This window comes from Vespa velutina, chromosome 24 (genome assembly GCF_912470025.1).
Source record: "Vespa velutina chromosome 24, iVesVel2.1, whole genome shotgun sequence".
NCBI classification, from domain to species: Eukaryota; Metazoa; Arthropoda; class Insecta; order Hymenoptera; family Vespidae; genus Vespa; species Vespa velutina.
In genome coordinates this window covers 3,421,805-3,440,980 of record NC_062211.1, presented here as the reverse complement: position 1 = coordinate 3,440,980, position 19,176 = coordinate 3,421,805, and the positions used below count along the sequence as shown (strand labels likewise).

General features: G+C 37.8%; 2 protein-coding genes across 23 annotated transcripts in view; one reads left to right on the top strand and one right to left on the bottom strand.

The window, feature by feature from the left end:
- The first annotated feature begins 6 nt into the window (after positions 1–6).
- LOC124956911 (arrestin domain-containing protein 17) lies at positions 7–12,086 on the top strand. 6 transcript variants are annotated; one of them, XM_047513337.1, is made up of 12 exons: positions 26–444; positions 620–900; positions 977–1,245; positions 1,355–1,543; positions 1,647–1,856; positions 2,017–2,344; positions 10,272–10,427; positions 10,532–10,743; positions 10,841–11,023; positions 11,110–11,321; positions 11,460–11,629; positions 11,745–12,086. In XM_047513337.1, exons 1-12 carry the CDS (start codon positions 365–367, stop codon positions 11,876–11,878), a joined length of 2,424 nt encoding a protein of 807 aa, XP_047369293.1. In that variant the 5' UTR covers positions 26–364; the 3' UTR covers positions 11,879–12,086. The 6 variants fall into 6 exon arrangements, with proteins under 6 accessions (XP_047369298.1, XP_047369293.1, XP_047369296.1 ...); XM_047513340.1 differs by having other exon boundaries at positions 27–444; positions 1,025–1,245; XM_047513339.1 differs by having other exon boundaries at positions 28–444; positions 647–900.
- The window catches only part of LOC124956910 (max-binding protein MNT-like), a 21,368-nt gene continuing 9,880 nt past the window's right edge, over positions 7,689–19,176 (bottom strand). For 9 of the 17 annotated variants that reach the window (XM_047513334.1, XM_047513326.1, XM_047513332.1 and 6 more), the window contains 6 exons: positions 18,893–19,076; positions 18,555–18,835; positions 17,941–18,469; positions 17,620–17,781; positions 16,925–17,357; positions 13,378–15,712 (listed from right to left, as the gene is read on the bottom strand). In XM_047513334.1, the coding sequence (XP_047369290.1) occupies positions 16,945–17,357; positions 17,620–17,781; positions 17,941–18,469; positions 18,555–18,835; positions 18,893–19,076 (1,569 nt within the window). In that variant the 3' untranslated portion in view covers positions 13,378–15,712; positions 16,925–16,944. Of the gene's footprint in view, positions 7,869–8,607; positions 8,749–13,377; positions 15,713–16,630; positions 17,358–17,619; positions 17,782–17,940; positions 18,470–18,554; positions 18,836–18,892; positions 19,077–19,176 lie in introns of those variants that run through there. The other 8 variants (XM_047513324.1, XM_047513336.1, XM_047513322.1 and 5 more) reach the window with 7 other exon arrangements.

The following is a 19,176-nucleotide window of genomic DNA, read 5'->3' as shown; positions in this document are numbered from 1 at the left end:
CACACAAAATTATTAAATGCAAACACTTATTCAAATGAAGTCCGATCGCGAGCAACACGTAAGATACTGGTCGGTGAAGGCAGGTGCGACAACAAAAAGAGACGCGATCTTTTCTACGTATGATTGTGATTTGCAGAATTTCGAGGAATATACTTGAATCCTTTTGGAAAAAATAATACACGTAGATGACGTAGTATTGCAGATATATGTAGTGTGAAAAGAAAAAAAAAAAAAAAAGAAAAACAAAATCGTGACCTTTCCACCGATTATCTCGAGATAAATTTTTCCGCGTCAATAAATGAAAGTTTATGTGAATTTGTAGTTATTTATCTAATGAAGGTTACGTTTGATCGTCTTAGATAAAATGGAAATGGCCTTTGTTAAATATCAGAATCTCGAAGAAAAAGTTTTGGAAAATTTAAAGATAAATGGCATAAAACATCGGTACGTATGTATATATGTATATAATAGAGGACGATTTATTTCTTTTCTCGATACGACATCGCATAAACGTGTATTATAATAATTTGTTGAATTGCCCTACAAGTCGTTTTACTATTTCGTTGAGTTCATTCAACGTTTTAATGTAATATTTTCTTTTTGTTTTCTTTTGTAAAAGGATACACATTTATTTACACATTTCTAGATCAAAAGGAAGCAGTGGATTATGGATTGGAGGCTTAATTGGATTCTGTGGAGTTTTAACGTTACTAAAAGAAAGTAATAGTTATTCGGAGATATGTTTGGTCACAGGATTAGGAGGTTTTGGATTACTCGTTAGCTGCTTGTCTCTTTACGTTCGCCTTTTTATGGGAAATGGCGCGATTAAAGATTTTCATGCTATTTACTTTCTACCATCGATCACAACATCTATGTTATATCTTCTTGTAGCAAACAAAGGTATGGCGATTTATATCTTCTTCGAATACAAATTAATATTCGTTAATTCATAAGGTAAAAAATATATTCGTTTAAGCTATAAAGTATATTCATCATATTTTCCTCGATAATTACACAAGTGCAGGATTGCTGACAAGTTTAATATGGGGATTAAGCGTAGGAAGCTTGGGTACCTGGGGAGTCCTACAATTAATGTCACATTGTCCTGGTTGTTTCACGATAGGAGAGGCAACGATAGTTATGCACGGAATTATTTTATTCCTATTGTCGGTCGCCACGAATGTACCATTGAGGTATCATTTACCACCAATTCATAATGACGATATCGTTACTGTTATATTGCAGGTACTTTAATCGCTCGTCGGAAATAATTTCGTTACAATTGGAAAAAAAAAGAAAAAGAAAAAGAAAAAGAAAAAAAAAAAGTAATTTTGCGCCTTGTCAAATGTTGCAGATTGGCATATTATATGTCTTATCAGTTTGTATATTGTGTAAAAGCTTTCCTATACTACGTTCCCCTTTGTACTTTTATACAATGTTATTTGGTACCTTTTTTCTACTCGCTGTTCCATTTTTATATGTCCTCCTTGACAAAAATCCTATAACATGGATATTAATTTATATCACTGGAGAATCACATAGAGTGAGTTTTATATTATTTGCCCATATCAATGGGACCTATATAATGAATATGATAATCGATGTTCCATCATCAAAACGTTAAACGTTCACGTTTATTTTTACAGATTAAATTGATAATATATTGGACAATTTGTTTATTATTTTGCACATTTGTTATAATCTTTCAAACGGTATCTGGCATTCAAGCTACAACCTCCGTCAGGAAATATTTTCATGTCCTAGCCGTTCTGGTTTATATCCCCGGACTTATATTCGAGGCTACCTTATTATATCTTGGAAGCGGCGTTATATTGGGAATATTCATACTGTTTGAGGTACGAACCTTTATAATATTATTCTGTATTTATCAAAGGTAAAAGAACAATTGAAATTTCTCCTCTATTTATTATCAATTTATAATAAGTATCACGATATTATGAACAATATAATTTATTTCCAATCTTTTTCTTCGTTTTCGCATTAACGAAATTTCAGTTATCAAGGATTTTGCATGTATCGCCATTGGGGGATATTCTGCAGAAAGGGTTCATTGTATTTGTGGACGAGAAAGATACTTTAATATCTTTGACGCCATTGTATTTACTCTGTGGCCTTTCATTTCCATTGTGGATGCCAGCTAGTAATGTTTCGCTGTTCGTCCTTCTTAGCGGGGTATTAACAGTAGGCATAGGCGATACGGCTGCTAGTTTCGTCGGTAGTAAATGGGGAAAGCATAAGTGGCCAGGTTTAGAAAAATCTCTGGAAGGAACGCTTGGCTGTGTTATTAGTCAACTTGGAACGATAATGGTTCTTGCTTACATGCGTACGTATTCCTTTTCTTGCCTTTTTTTCTGTTCTTCTTCTTTTTTTCCCTTTTCTTCCCTTTCTTTTCTTTCTTTTTTCTTCCTTTCTTTTTTTCCTTTTGTTTTTTGTTTTTTGTTTTTTTTTTTTTTTTTTCTTCTCCCCCAATGCTCCGTCTTTTCTATGAGATAACCATTATATAGTGTCTCATTTAATTTTTAAATTAGGATATATCAATGATCAATGGTCGTTATTAAGAGGTATACCGTCCGTTATTGCAATTTCTTTTGTTGAAACGAAAACCGATCAAATTGATAATCTGATACTACCGTTGTTGATGTATCTATGTCTTATCATCTAGATGCAGTACATTATTTACTGTAGAAGGTAACAACGTTACGTTATATATACTCAAAGTTGTTATTAGGATATAAATTATATTTGCAGCACACTCAACAAGTTCTCGTTAAATGATGCCATTCATTGATGGAGAACCATATTTTGTATGCGCCATATATTTAGTTGCAAGTTTTAATTATAGTACGTACATATGTTGTAAATATTAATATAGAATTGATATGAACGAATCAAGTTTTTGTAAAGAAAGGAAAGAAGAAAAAAATATTACGATTACATGGAGAGCATTTAGAGATATTTATAATGGATTTTGGTAATTTCATTTAATAATGTTCATATATACATTTTATACTTTATGGTTACAAGCTCTTTTGTACGTAATAGCTTAATGTATTATTTTTGAACAAATTTTCGTAACTTGTCTTTTTTTTTTTTCTTTCTACATACACACCGCATCCTTCTTGCGTTCCTCTTGGCTCGTTAATCCGCGCGTACATCATTAAGATGAATATCTCCATTTTGGAGCTTCGAAGAATAATATCTTTCTATAACGAACGGCCGTGAATATGAATATCTGCTTTTTTAAAAGTTAAAAAGTAATTTCTTCTGCGTATAATTGAGAATTGGTTCTAAGGAAAATTTAATAGGCGAACGTCATACAAATACGTACATAGGAAATACGTTTTTCCTTTCTTTTATTCATCGATGAAATATGTTTTTTTTTTCTTTCCGATCTTGTAGAAAAAGACGTGATTTACGAAGAAATTATAAATTTGTTCGAAGAAGGAGAGGAAGAAACTGATTAGAAGGTAGAAGTTTTTTTCTTTTTTTTTTTTTTCTTTTTTTTTTTATTGACCACACAGCCTTAAAATCTTTCCACGGACAGCATTGTCGTCGTTACGCGTTCTCTCGCATATAATATTGTTCTCCGAGGAGAAGGAAAAAAGCACCGTTTCTTATTTATTAGCAGCTTTGCGCCATCCGTCTAAATAGAGTACGCTATACTACGAAAAGAGTACGTGACACAAAGCGATATTAATTTGGACGATAGTCATTATCGCCATTAAATTTATGCCCTTTCTCACATTTCACATGGAATAATTTCGCATTAGATAGATTAGTCCGAATAGTTGGCGAATGAATCGACGTATTTTTTCAAAAGAAGGGAAGGCGGGCGGTGGGGGGAGGAGAAGAAAGAAGGAAAGTTTAAGTACAGATTGATAAATGATAAAATGAAAATGAACGTAAACGATGATATTTTTTGGCGATCCCTCGAGAACGTTTCAATGTCTTCCCACAACGTGTTCTCCAATCAGAGTTATAATGAAATTTCGTAAAGGAACGATATTACGATACGAATAAAATACGAAATAATTCGTCGAATTGTCTTTTGCAAGGTTTGACGTCAAAGAACGTCAGAGGCATCTTATATTACCTATACCAACTATTTATTATGTATAGTCCTTTATTATCATAAATATTAGCAATTAAATAAATATCCTGACATTGTCGACGATCGTATAATATGGCTTTTTCGTTTCTTTTCTTTTGAATAGAGACGTGCCTCCCTAAGGGCAACACGTTCGATCGATTTAGTACATTATTTATTTACTTATTCGGTCAGCTTTTTTTTTTTCTTTTTTTCTTTTTTTTTTTTTTTTTTTTTTTTTTTTCTCCCCTTTTCTTTTCTCCGTCGAGTCTTCCAACGGCATAAATTTATTTCATACGAATGGGCGAAGGAAGGTATACTTGCTCGATTCGCGCTCGTACTTCGATATCGCGATAGAAGGACCATATGGGAGTAAGGTGAAATAAGAAAATAAATAATTGTTTCATGCGTTGTCAATTATTGACTTTTACGTTGCGAAGAGCGTGACACGAGTTTCGCGTATTCGCGAACATTGAATCGGTTGACAATTCTGTACTACAAACTTTCTTTGAAAAAGCATCGCCAGTGAATACATGAATTTTGCAATTTGTAAATTTTGCAAAAAGCGGTGCACTTTAAGAAGGATCTTTCGTTTTTTCCTTTTCGACTTTTCCTACATTCGTTTCATCGAAGCTACGTTATGCTTCGAAAATCTAATTCGCTCTTCGTTTATTTTCACTTTCTTCTTCTTCTTCTTTTTCTCGTCTTATAATCCCGAAGTGATCAACTGAGCCGAAGTCAGTCAATCGGACTCATATTTATTTCTAATAAAAATCAACTTGATTAATTCATCGAAATCCGATCTTCAAAAAGAGAAGAGCTCTCGTCCAGCTTTCGAGTCAACTTTCTTGTTCTTCGTTCGATTCATTTTACATAGAAAAACTAGCTAGAACGTTTTTGTCCTTTAGGAGGACGAATTTAAAGAGAAATCCGAAGGCAAAATGACTACGTTATAGAAATTCTATAAAAATAAAATGCGCGCATGTTAACGCGGAAACATAAGTGGATCTCTCGCATCATCTTTTATCTCGTTTTCTAAGCGTGCCTCGTAATATCTTTTATATTAATGATAATGATATTCGATCGTAAATTATCCTCTTAAAGGAACGACAACGATAGAGAGACAAGAAATAAGGGCTATGCTTTTCGGACCGTTCGTGAATGTTTTTATTAGAGCTGCTAGCAATGATTAAAGGGCCAATGGAGTCTACTTGCTTTCCTTTCTTTTCGTTTTTTCCATCCTTAATAGCTTTGACCCTTTGGCCGAAGATTTTTTTCAAATACTCCTCGGAAAGGATTAAATGATTTTACGTTCAAACAAAACAAACAAACAGACAGACGAACAAACAAACAAACAAACAAACTAACTAACAAACGAACAAACAAACAAATAAATAAATAAATAAATAATAGAACATATATATATACTAGAAGATATACATGTACATACGCACACACACATACACACACACATATATATATATATATATATATATATATATATATATATATGGTATACCTAGCACGCGCATGCTCGTAATAGACGCAAAAATATAACTCCATGAAATAATGGTGCACAGCAGCATAGATAAGCATATTGGCATAAGGTCTCTTCGTTTCTTCGAAGGAATTTCTTCTAGAGGCGTCGCAAAATTTCATCAAAGAGAGCAGCGACACTGACCGTGGGGACATTACGGCTCCTTCTCGTTCTCGTATTAATCTCGTCCTTCGAGGAAATCGAAGAAAGAATTCTAAAAGAATTCTAGATCGAAAGGGGAGAGGAGGGAGAAATAGACAGGATAGGTCGCATTCCCACAAATAAGGTGGGGAAAATGAATTATTCCCTCAATTTGTGCCATTCCGCGACCTGCCGTCGCGGAGATCTTGAAATTTCGTTCCAATGATTTAGCGCGGATTCTTGACATTTTGGGCCGCCAAATTTTAATCTGCCAATCACCTAAGAAAATAATAATAATAATAATAATTAATAATAATGAAATGGCCGTCAATAGGAGGACATTTAAATTCATATTTTTGTAATAAAGAAGAAGCAAAGGAGGATAAGAATAAATGATCGTTGTTGTTACCTCATTCTTCGTAAATCTATCCCAATCGTAAAGAACTATCTCCAAGCTAACGTTGCTTAAACTATGGATATTATTGGGTATCTCGAAAATAAATGACTCGTTGAATACGGGACTGAGGGTACGCATCTTGACGTGCGTCATCTTCTTGGCGATACATTTCGAATTATAAGAGAGATAAATCTTAACGTAGGGATCCGCAAGACCCGTCACGTCCATTTTCGGGAGATTATGTGCCTTTAAGACAAAGACCGACAGCTTACTCGCCACCGGCTGCCAGCAGAACGATACCAGCAGTTCCCCTCTCCCTTGGGATTGTATCTAAAAGGAGGATTGCACTGCGTATATTCGATTTGGCTTGTAAAATATCCAACCGTATTATATGTAGAAGAATTTAAAAAAGTTGATAACCTGATGTCTAAACTTTGATCATAGGGTGCCACCGACCTTCAAACTCCTCGGACAGATGTTTCTGCGCAGAGATATTTCTTGATTATCGGAATCTTTTAACCCTGGTATCGAGGAAAGTGCGCACGTTAACTCGCCGATAATCTCGTCGCGCGAGTATCTGTCGAAACTTAGAACGACGAAGTGCAGACTGATATCCTGTAAGTAACAGCGTTCATTTTATGGATTATAATATTTCACCCTCTCCCACCTATATATATATATATATATATATATATATATATATATATATATATATACACACACACACATACAATATGTATGTATATATATACAATACTCTCTTCCGTTTTTATCTTTCAGATTTGCGCCTGATTCTTTTTATCGGTAGATACCTCGAGTTGACTCTTTGTAATTCCGAAGAACGTGAAATCCTCGTTGTAAACGGGATTTCTCGTATTTCGAAGGACTCTTGTTTTAACGTGATGTCGTTTGTCCGGCAAAAGCTGCAACTTCACGTAAGGATCGCTGCTAGCGTTACCCTGATCCCTAGCCGGTAATTTCTTACACTTGACGACCGTCACCGCCAATGCATTTTGCTCGCTCTTGTATCTCAATTTAAATACCAATATACCTAGACCGTCCTTCTTATCCGAGATTTCGACATTTTTCTCGCATTTGACCTTCTCGTTATTCTCGAGTTCGGCCTTGTCGCATTCGTCCTCGATATTGAGGGTAACCTCGGTGCTGGTAGGCGTTTCAACTGGCGTCGTACCGGCTGAGGAAGAAAAATTAATGAATATAATCCTCAGGAGAAAAGACCGTAATGTAATCGTCGAGTAAACAAACACCGTTTAAACGGAATATTCGTACGGATTTTTAACCTTTCTCGCAACGCGAAACATCGTAATTCGTATTATTATTTCCGGTGGTGTGCGACGTCGTCGAGTCCGAGATGGTGGCATTAGTCGATCCTTCTCCGTCTCTAGAACCGGTCGGACTGGTCTGATGGTTCGTCTGTTGTCCGGTCGAGCCTGGTGGACTTTTCGCAGGCCCAGTTGGACTCGGACTCTTTTTCAGATAATGGCTCGTGCTACCGGGACTCTTTACCGCGGTCGGCTTTCTACGGGGTGGTCTGAAAGCCAACGATCTGTCCGCGTTTAGCTTGGTATGCTCGCGTCGTCGTCGACAGAGCCACCAGGTCATTGCGACGGCGCAAATCAAGAAGGCGCCGCCGGTGCATAGCGCGACCAACGTTGTCGTCGATACTGAAATCACAGGCAACGTTAAAATTTACATTTCGATAACGAAGTTCTATATATATCTACTAGGAGTAGAAGGAAATTTCATGCGACAAATTTGCCACCTTTTATATCTTAAGAACCGACGAACGTAATCGTCGTTATCGAGACATTTTCCCGAACCATCCTTGGTTTATAATAAACGCGCAGGATATTATTAAAATGACAGCGACGCCGGAAAATTAGGGTGAAAAGCAAAGCGTTTTTATTACGTTTTTCTTTTTTGCCTTTCTCACTTGATCTTTATGACCGAGCATTAATCGGAAGCAACAGGAAATTAATAGTGACAGACAGCTGTTTCGGTTGGAAGAAGAATGGATTTGATGGATTTTTTTCTCTTCTCGCCCGCCCCTACCCCCTAACCCCTGTTGGTCCCGATTAAACGAACCTTCGCGTCAATATGACGGCTGATAAATAAATGCGATCCGCCAAAGACTTAGCCATGTCTCCTCCGTGTCCGTGTACGGTTCGACCTTCCAGAAGGATCGCGAATTTTCGCCAAAAGCCACGGACGTATATATGAACTCTTTTCGAGGGGAAAAAGTCTTGAATAAGTGTTAAACGAATCGATTCATCGTTTCGAATAATGTACGAACCGCGCGTTTACCTCGAACGCGGTAACATTCTTGTATGCTATTAAAAGGAAAGAACTTTGATATAAGGAAAGGGCGAGACTCGATTTAAAAGTTTGGTCAAAATCACTTACCGGCCTCGACGGGTCGAACCAGGGGTCCATCCTCCGTATCTCCCCGGGCCATCTTGCGCCACGCTCACGTCTCTTTTGAACGCCTTTTAATGCGCGTATCCTCGCCACGGCGAATACACTGGAACGAATATTTACGGCGTGCTACGCCGTGACCACGGTACTCTCTCTTTCTCTCTTTCTCTCTCTCTCTCTCTCTCTCTCTCCCTCTCTCCCCCCTCCCTCTCCCTCTCTCACTCTCTCACCTTTTCTCTCCTTCCTTTACTCTCTTTCCCTCTCGATTGCTAAGCTACGAACGTAGGGCAAACGGATCAATAAAGACGATACGGAGTTTGCGCGCGAAAGCCAGAGAAAAAGCTCTGTTAGACGAGTCGTCGCGGAAAATGTCGCGTCGTATCTTTCCGTTCGTAATACCTTTTCCCCAAATATATATACTTTATTATCTTTCAGGATTTTCTCCAACGAAATGGAAAAGGAGAGATTTTTAATCCTAGTATCCTTTTTCTATTTCATCCTTTCTTTCGTCTTTTTTTTACCGTCTATTAAGGAAAAACGTGCATCGATTTGTTTGTAACATTCGTTGTAATTTTTTTTTTTTCTTTCTTTTTTCTCCACCCGCCCCCGCCCCCCCGCCCCCAGGGATATAGAAGGAAAGAGGAAGCGGAAGAATAAGAAAAAAGGACGACGGAGGAAGGTGCAATCTTGCGCATTAGCCATCATCTGCCAGTGACGTCATACGTTAGAGAACGTAGAATATAGTTTCTCGCTTTCGACATACTCGGCGCCACGCGTGAGTCCGACTTTCGTTGACGCGCGTCTTTTCGCAAGAGTCGTTCCGTGCTTGCCGGCATTTACGAGCAGGACCGATATAGAGCTTTCCAGTGCTTCGGAATGCTTCAGTTGGAATGGGATAAGTAAGAAGAGAGAAGGCTCCAAAAATAAGGCTCTCTCTCTCTCTCTCTCTCCCTCCCTCCCTCCCTCTCTCTCTCTCTCTCTCTGTCAAGATGGGCTTGAAGAAATTTGAGATCATTTTCGATAATCCATGGAAAATTTATTATCCCGGACAGATGGTATCGGGAAATATAGTACTGGTTCTAGACGGAGTAAAAAAGATTCGCGGTAAGTCGGACGCGAGACGACGTCATAGTTATTTTTTCCTCAGTGTATGACGATTCATCAGTTCGTAGATTGATCGATCGATCGGTCGATCGACCGATCGATCGATCGATCTTCGACCTTGAGCGAACAGCTTATTTCAACGGGACGTAAGGTCATGATCCGTTTGACATGTTGCTACAATATTATGGCTATTGTTTTCTTTCTTTTCGCTCTCTCTCTCTCTCTCTCTCTCTCTCTCTCTCTCTGTCGATGTTTCGTACCGCGCGACGCAAGCGCATTTCTCAAGGATATTCCGAAGAAATGGGAATTCACGGAAAGACGTAATTCTTTGGCATCGGTAGTCTACTTGCTGTTACGTGTTCTCGTTTCTCCCGTGAGGAATCGCGAGCTCTAATTATAGCTAACGTGTTGCACAGAGTCCATCGTCGTAGAGTCCACGCAAATCGAATATCCATCCATTTTATCCGCGTAAATTCTTTTAGCATTTATATACATATATTTATATATATATTGCCCTTTGTGCGCTTATTATCGATTTTTATTTACAGGTATATGCGTCAAGGTAAAAGGAGAAGCAAATACTTATTGGACAACGGATAAACAAAGATTGGATAATACAGGAAACTATAGAGATGAGAATACAACGTTCAACGCGCACGAAGAGTATTTTCAGACAAAGTATTATCTCGTCGGATCGGCTTCTGGTAATGACGACGCGCATTTTTATATTTTTTCTTTTGTTCCTTTTTTCATCGTTCACCGGTTTTAATCGCATCTACTTTTCCCTTTCTTTTTACCTTCTTTTCAGGAAATGAAATCGAGATACAAGCGGGCGAACACAAGTTCCCGTTCACATGTACTTTGCCGGAAAATTTACCGAGCAGTTTCGAGTCTGACTTCGGGCATGTTCGATATACGGTCAAGGCCATCTTAGATCGCCCTTGGAAATTTGATCAGGAAGTTAAAGCGGCATTCACGATCGTCTTGCCGTTCGATCTGAATCAAGAACCCAGAACATCGGTAGGTTCTTGCCTAACAACTGTGTAACAGGAATATTCCTGTTACATATCCTCGAAAAAGGAATATTAATCGAATAGGAATATTTTCGCTTTGACAGGAACGAATCAGAGAAGAAATGAGTAAATCCTTTTGCTGCCTTTGTTGCACCAGTGCACCTTTGAACGTCACCTATTCTTTACCGGTCAGAGGATACGTTCCTGGTCAATCGATGCCGATTAAGATAAACGTCGAGAATTTATCTAACGTTACCGTAGCACGCGTTACTCTGAGCCTTTGCAAGGTATAAGAATATCGTCTCTCGGCTGACGTATTTAACGATACGACGTTACGAAAACGTTCTATCAAGCGTACAATTTTCAAGTTCAGATCGTGACATTCCGTGCTACTAGTCCACAAACGGATACGCGAATCGAGGAGATAGTGGTAACGGAGGTCAGTAAAGGGCCCGTCGATGGCGGATCTACTTCCGATTACGAACAAAACTTGGACGTCCCGGCCCTTCCTCCGTCGAATTTAAATAGCTGCGGTATCATCGATCTCGAATATCGTCTGAAGGTCGAAGCATGCATCGAAGGATGGTTTGTAATTGCGATGTTATTTCAAACGTATACACTATGCCTGCGTATTTCTTCAAAATAATATCGATCGAAATGTACTTTGAAATTTAATAGATCGAACCTATATACTTAGATATTTTCTTATCTCTACGCCAACAGGTATCATCGTAATTTGAAGAGCGACACTCCCGTTTTCGTCGGAACGATACCCTTGGTGAATTATCAGATACCAAGCGCTCCTCCCGAGGATACTGTGTTCGTCAGTTCACCGACGAAAACTTCGGAAAAATATTATCTATCTCCTACTTCGAACTTATATCCAGAATTACGTAATGATCATATCCATTTTCTTTACGCTTTCATCATTATCGTTATTATCACTGGTATGATTAATCTTCTTGAGCAACGGTCTAACGTTAGAAATTTTTTATGATTATTTCGTAGCACCCCCGTCGTACGAGGAATCAACGTATGGCGCCAAAAATCTACGAGAACGCGACGAGTCGGAATACGTGATTGGCCTTACGAATCATTTCGCACCGAAATATCCGGTTTATCATTTTCCAACGGGTCAGTGAAACGACGAAACGAATCCCTGTCAAAGGGAAAAGCTTTCGTTCAAATGTCCTTTTCTTTTATGCTTCGATGCAAATATTGGATGGAAAAAATCTCTTATCCTTCTGTAACGTCACATTCTGTAATTTTTATGTCCCACGCTTATTTATATTCTCTTTACTTCCTTGTACCCGTAACGAATCCCTGGTAATTATTATTTCATATCTGAATTTTTTCATCTTCTTAAAGAATAATTTACATTTACCCTAGGCATCGTAATAAAAAATTTAATATTACATAATGTCAAAGCTATAACATTACTTATACTAGTATAAAAGTTATTATAGTACTAGTATATATATTATATAATTATACTGGTAATATGATTTGAGTATTGGTATAAGGTAATGCCGTAACTTTTACATTGTACATTTCTTTTTTCTCTTTTTTTCTTTTTTATATAAAAATTGCTTTATAAATAGGATCAAAAGAATTATTTTTCTCACGAAATTATATGACGAAGGATAAAAATACTAGTATCGACTTGAAGTAAACTTCACTGCCAGCTTTTCTAAACGCCAAGTTTGGAATATGTTTATTGCTTTACATGCAAGCACAATACCATTTTATACATGTACGTCTTTATAGATTATAAAGTACAGCTCAAAGCGCGCTAATATTTTTCGATTATTACATATTAAGCACTGTGAATTTGAAACTATATTCGATATGGATTGATTTTATTATTCAGCCGTATAAATCAATATGACATTTATCAATATGACTTATTGTTAGTTGATACGAATGATAAAAAAGGAAGGAAAAAAAAAAAAAAAAAAAAAAAAAAAAAAAAAAAAAAAAAACGTACAAAATTCTTACGAAATTGTATCGCTCATTTCATTCGATTCAATAAACTTTACAAACGAGTAATAGTCATAGGATAAAACGAAATTTCGCCGAATACGTATGATATTATTTATCGCATACTGACAATTTGTTAATGCGCGAATTTCTATATCCACCTCGATTGGAATTATAACTGGACTCGAAAAAAATAACAGTCAAGAGTACCCTCTAACGGTAGAATATTTCAGATTATCTCTTGGACTCCGAAAGATCTCTCTATTTATGAGCACGTAAAGTTTTATTTCTCGACGAATTAAATTACAAAATATCTTGGATATATTTTTATATAACTCAAAGAATGCCCGGGATAAATTATATCATCGTCGAACATGACTCTCCGTTAATCGCCAGTTATCTTTATACGATGAAATCAATGGTCAATTAATATTACTTGCGAAATAATATTTGTCGTATATCACAAACTATGAAAATGCATTGATATGCATTCCTGAAACCTGTATGACCGACAGTTTGCTATATCATCTACCATTTAACGTCTTTTTATTTATTCGCCTGAAGAAACATCGGTAATGTCGTACGCTGTTTGTTACTCGTCGGATACACATGTCGTCGCTTTAACATTATTGAGAAATCGATGAAAGAATATTCACGTATATACATACTTTTGGTGTTTATTTAACAAGCAAATGCCATCGTTTACGTCAAGTGTCAATTATTATTTGTACGCAACTTGGCCGGATAAAGAAAAACACGATTTGTTGCAGCATCATTGGCAGATGAGAAAATGGAGTCGTCGCTGGTGAAGGATGATAAAATTTCTTTACACTTACGGATATTACATTTACGCACTTTTAATATATAAAGGGAGAGAGGGGCGGGGAGGAGGAGGAGGAGGAGGGAGCAAAGAAAAAAGAAAAGAAATAAATGAATGAATAAAAGAAAAAAAGAAAAAGAAAGATACATATATTTAAAAATAATGAAAAATAATGGGGAATGGGGTGGTGGTGGCGGTGGCGGTGGCGGTGGCGGTGGTAGGGGGGGAGAGCTTTTTATATTATTCTCTTGACACATAGAATCCGATAGGAAAGTCATTGTTGATAACGCGAAAGATTTCGATCGTTCGATTTTTTTAGCAATTTTTTTAATCGATATAAAAGAAATATTGTCAAACTTCAGTGTAACGTAGTCGGGCAATTCTGGGCTTAACCATCGATTATTTCCTTTTTACTTCGTCGGTTTACACGACAAACGAAACGAAAGGCGTTTCGCTTGGACAATTTTGATCGAGAAAACTAAAATCATTACTAGGAGGACTAGGACGACCTTCACACTTATATGTTTATTTTAATAGATTGTATTGTGATTCTTGTTGCACTCTTTTGTTTAAAAACAAAATGTATTTTATCTCTTGACGAAAAGACCGTAGTCAACGGTTTCCTATAAATATTCTACCATCCAATGCGTAACAAGATGTTCGCCCGAAGAGCCATCAGAGATATCAATTTTTATATACCAAACAAGGTTATAACAAAATTCGACATAGACTACTACAACAACAACAACACTCGAAATTAGACGCTCGATCACATTTATTTTCCCACGTCGCAATCACTCGAGTACAATTTTACGATTGTTTTTCTATCGCGTGGAACACGATGTACGATGAATCTGACTAGCTGGGATGATATTAACCAGCGTGTCCAAAATTTCGAGTGCTTTATCCAATTTCTCTTTTTTTTTTTTTTCTTTTTCTTTTTTTCTTTTCTTTTTTTTCCTTTTTCCTTTTTCCTTCCCATCTTACTCAATATAGTTATACTTTGTAATTTTCTATCATTTCATTATTCTATTTACAATTATACGTCTCATCTCGTTTCTTGTATGGATGTTAGTAAATAATAATTAGCAGCATACGTCTCTACGCTGTAAACGGTTTAACAGTTTCCTTAAAAGCTACACGAGATGCTAATTTATTTTATTCATTACTTATATCACATTGTTCATATACACACGCCCACACACACGCGCGCGCACACACACACACCCACCCACACCTTCCGTTTTTCTTTCTCATTCTTCGTTCACTTTTTCTTTTTACCACGAATAGATCGATATTATGTACAGAATGCTACGCGCTACTTATTTCTACAGACAGTTTTCTTATTTCTTTCGTCTTAGCCAAAGACCGTTTCTCGCTTTTTAAGTTTTTCTTTTCTCTCCCACATTTGCTCTATCGCTCTCTCTCTCTCTCTCTCTCTCTCTCTCTCGCTGTCTCACTCTCACTTACATTCTCTCTTATTAGTGGTATTTACGATTCTGTACGCTGTAAAATCGCCATCAACATTTATTAAGATAATCTTCAACCATTGCAACAACTGAAAAAATGAAAATGTTCACCTCGATTATAATTCCACAAGCATTGAGTACCCAACGACTTGTAATGTAATGATGCTAGTATTAAAAACAATGATTCTTGATAAGGTCATCGACATGGATCGGTATGGACGAGAAAAATTACACGCAAGTACATGTAATAATTAATGAGACCCGATAAGGATGAACATTTTCTCTCTTTGTGTATTGCTTAACCTTGTCATTTTTTTTTCTTTTTTTTTTCTTTTTTCTTTTTTTTTTTTTTTTTTTTTTTTTTATATATTGGAATTGTCAGAATGCCTATGATAGCGCAATGAAATTCTTGATATATTCATATAAATCAATAGATAAGAATCGTAAATAGATATTAGGCATGCTGTTAAGCCGAATAGTAACATGCAATTGCATGAGATTAAAATAAATATATAAAAGAATAAATACTAGAACTTATTCGAAGGACAACTTATACAATTTGTTATTTCGGCATAAGAAAGTTCAATCTGCGATTTTTTTTTGAATAAATTGCGATCACTTTGTGTCCACAGCCAGAGCACGATCGATTAAAAACTTCGTCGCTTATATCATTCGTAGTACGTTTAGTCTTCTAGTGTCTTTAATCTCTATAAAAAAAAAAAAATATATATATATATATGTATGTATATATATATATATATATACACATATACATACATACATACATACATACATACATATATATATATATATATATATAAAAATGAGCCGATTACACCCGCTTAAAGAATCAATCATAATCTTTCGCTCGATTGCACCGAGGTACGATAGATTACATTAATTTAATCCAATGTTAAGAATCACTTTCACTGTAAAGATGTAGCACGGATCGATGCTATTCAATTTGTAAACGCGACTTTCGCGATTAACGTTTGCGATGCAGTCAAGGGAGTTTTTCTTAAATTATTCATATTATAGACAGAAATATTATAAAGAAAATATCTTGACGAATTTCTTATATACTATATATATATATATATATATATATATTGGACCAACTGGATATTCTATTCGAAGCATTTGTAATTGATAAACGGAGATATAAATTTCTTCTATGAAAAAAAAAGAAAAGAAAAAAAAAACAAGAAAAATATAGGATAGCAGCAGGGCGGCGCGAATAATACGAACGCTTTAATATGATCAAACGGTTGTTAAAGGATTTGGAAAAAATGAATATACGCCGATTAGAGAGATTTGTAATATGGCCATATTGACCGACCTTTAGGATAATTAAAATTCCATCGATTACTTTTAATGCTCTTTTAAGGTTACGGTCCGAATTAGAGATAATAAGAATATTTATATTCGACGAAGTACTCTTATTATAAAAAAAAGTAATTAGGATAACATCGTTTCAACAATTATATCATCCGAGATTAGTCAGGATTTGTAGAAAGGCAAGTGTCGAATTTAATAATATAAAATTAAAAGGAAAGAAAGAAAACGTAAAGTAAAGATGGAAAATAGATAATACTCGTTCGATGTCAGTGATATATAGCAGCAGGTCGAAGCGCAAAAAAATGTTATTCTCTTAAGACTCGTACAACCCATAGCGTAGTTCTATATCGCTTCATCGTTTCATTCGAAATCATAATTGCAATCAATTATTGCGCGTCCACACTCCGAGACACATATTATAGATGTTAAAAAAGGAATAGCGCGAATATGATAAACGCATTAGAATTGCCAGGAAACATATAGGAACGGGATGTAATATAAGGGCCGAGGGGGTGGTGGGGTTAAGGAAGTGAATCGTGTGTCCAATGTAAATGTTGTATAACATTTTTCCTCAAACTAACTTGATCTTCCTTTGATTCTGTCAGACGGTTGAATGCGAGGTCGAGGAAGGTTGCGTGATAGAAGATGCCGTCGTCGTAGACGGTGGGGTGGAATTCGATGGTGAACTGACAACGACAACCGGCTTGACCAACGTCGTCGTATTAAGGTACTGAGCATTTACGAGTGGCATTTGTCCGACAGACTTGAGAATAGGAGTGGTTATCATTTTTCCCGCAAGACTCGACGGTGCCAAAATGTGAGCGGTCACTTGATTATTCCCTTGAGATACGACGGTCATCGGTGTGACTATAGGTGTCAGACCGGAAAGTGGAGCGTGTTGACCGACTATGTGAGCTATACTTTCAGTGGACGGAGCATTTTGCATAACTGTCGTCGAACCCGCCTTTCCTGTCGTCGTTTGGAGCGACACTCCCGCGTGACTCAGGGTCAATCCTAGAACGAGATAAATCATCATTTTAATCGGTATAAACCGGCACCGATAGATAGATTTTATTTGACGGGATGAGGAAGGCTTTGTCGTCCATTTTCAAAGCGACCAGCGGACATATATGACGTACGCGCGAGCCGTTCTGCAAATGGTCCTTTTTCTTTGGCACCGAATGCATCGCAAGGAGCGCAACAATGCGACCCGCCCTTGGAACGCAAGTCAGAGTGCGTATAGTCGTTAAAATTAAAACGAAAGAAAGGATGGTACCACCAAGACGCGCACCGTTTGCGGGGAGAATGTTCAATTCCGCGCCACCGGGAAGTCTAGTTAGCTCCGAACCGTTTCCACCGACCAGCGTTACCCCTCCGACCATTTTATGCGTAGCTTGCGTTGTTTCGCCACCCGTTCTTATTCTCGTCGTCTGGGCATCTATAAAATCGACAAATGCGCGCGAGGAGTACTTGTCAATTTCTTTCTTCGTTGTAAATTTTAAGATGAGCAGAGAGAAAGAAAGAAAAAAGGAAAGAAAAAGGAAGAACGAAAATGTCGATGTCGATCGTTTTCCAAATCGACATTATTATTACTCACTGGAGACGTTTAAAGCGGGAGAATGGGCGGTAAGGACCAATGGCCTTCCTTCATTTCCAGAATGTACAAAGGTAACGGGCCTGACGTCGCTCGCAGCAGACGATTGCACTGCGAGAGCCAATGGTCTGTCGTTGTTCGATAGATTAGAATGCACGAACGTCACACGATTGTCATTAGCCGTGGACGAGTGAACGACCAGCGCCACGGGCCTTGGCTCGCTTCCAGTGTTCGATTGCACGGCAATCAGCGGTCTCGATTGATCCGAAGAATTTTGTACGGCCAACGTAAGCGGCCGGGATTCATTGTTAGCACCGGCAGCGGCGGCTGCGGCTGCGGCTGCGGCTGCGGCATGAGTCACGAGCAATTGCCTCGTATCACCAGGGATCACCCTGAGACCAGGGCCGATATGTGATAGGGTCGGCACGATCGTCGCCAATCCTTGACCCGTGTTCAACATTTGGGCGCTTATCGGTAGATGCAGATGAGACTGTTGGACCAAATTCGTGGGCGACGTCGCCACCACTTTCTCCTACGAGAAAAAGATCAGGAAGGTTGTTACGCTAAATAGAGACCGACCAATTAAATGGGTAAGAGGGATATTATTTATATATTACCTGAGCAGCCGGCGTAGGAATGGTAGGGGTCCCTGCGGGTACACCAGGACTCGAGCTTGCCGCCGGTGGGCTTTCCCTCGAACTTTGAGCAAGATTCAAACCCTGGGTTTGACATACGACGGCAGCGGTAGCCACTTGATTGTGAATATTTGAACTCGTGTTTGTCGTTTGGAGCGCTTGCGGCGAGCTGGCCGTCGCGGCGCTGCTAAGGCTGCTCGTACTACTGTATCTGGTGCCGCCGCGCGCAAGACCGGCCACCTCGAATTCCATGCTTTCTGGAACTTAATCGATTTATAATCATTGCACAATCGATACATTTTATTTTATTTTCTCATTACCATTTCTTGCTGCCGCAGCTTCCGTAGACGTATTCTGTTCTGGCAGTAGAGTATTAAAGTCGATGTGATCCCACGTTGCCGCGAGTTCCTTCTTCAAAGCGACCAACCTCTGTTGCGCCGCAATCTTTTCTCTGGCCAGCCTTTCCATTTCGTGTTCGTACTCGCGCTCCTTCCTTCTCAATGCCTTTAAGCAAAATATTTTAAACGAAAGAAAAACAAAAAAGAAAAAATGAGGGAGAAAAGGACCGCGGCAATGAATGTACGAATGGGAGGAATAATTCCCA

Bases quoted from the DNA above. Each gene is read 5' to 3' on its own strand.
- LOC124956911 (XM_047513337.1), top strand. From the start codon at position 365: ATGGAAATGGCCTTTGTTAAATATCAGAATCTCGAAGAAAAAGTTTTG. The intron at 2,345-10,271 runs GTACGTATTCCT...TTTTATTTACAG, and splicing joins AATGGTTCTTGCTTACATGC to GTATATGCGTCAAGGTAAAA. The intron at 11,630-11,744 runs GTAATGATCATA...ATTATTTCGTAG, and splicing joins GAACTTATATCCAGAATTAC to CACCCCCGTCGTACGAGGAA.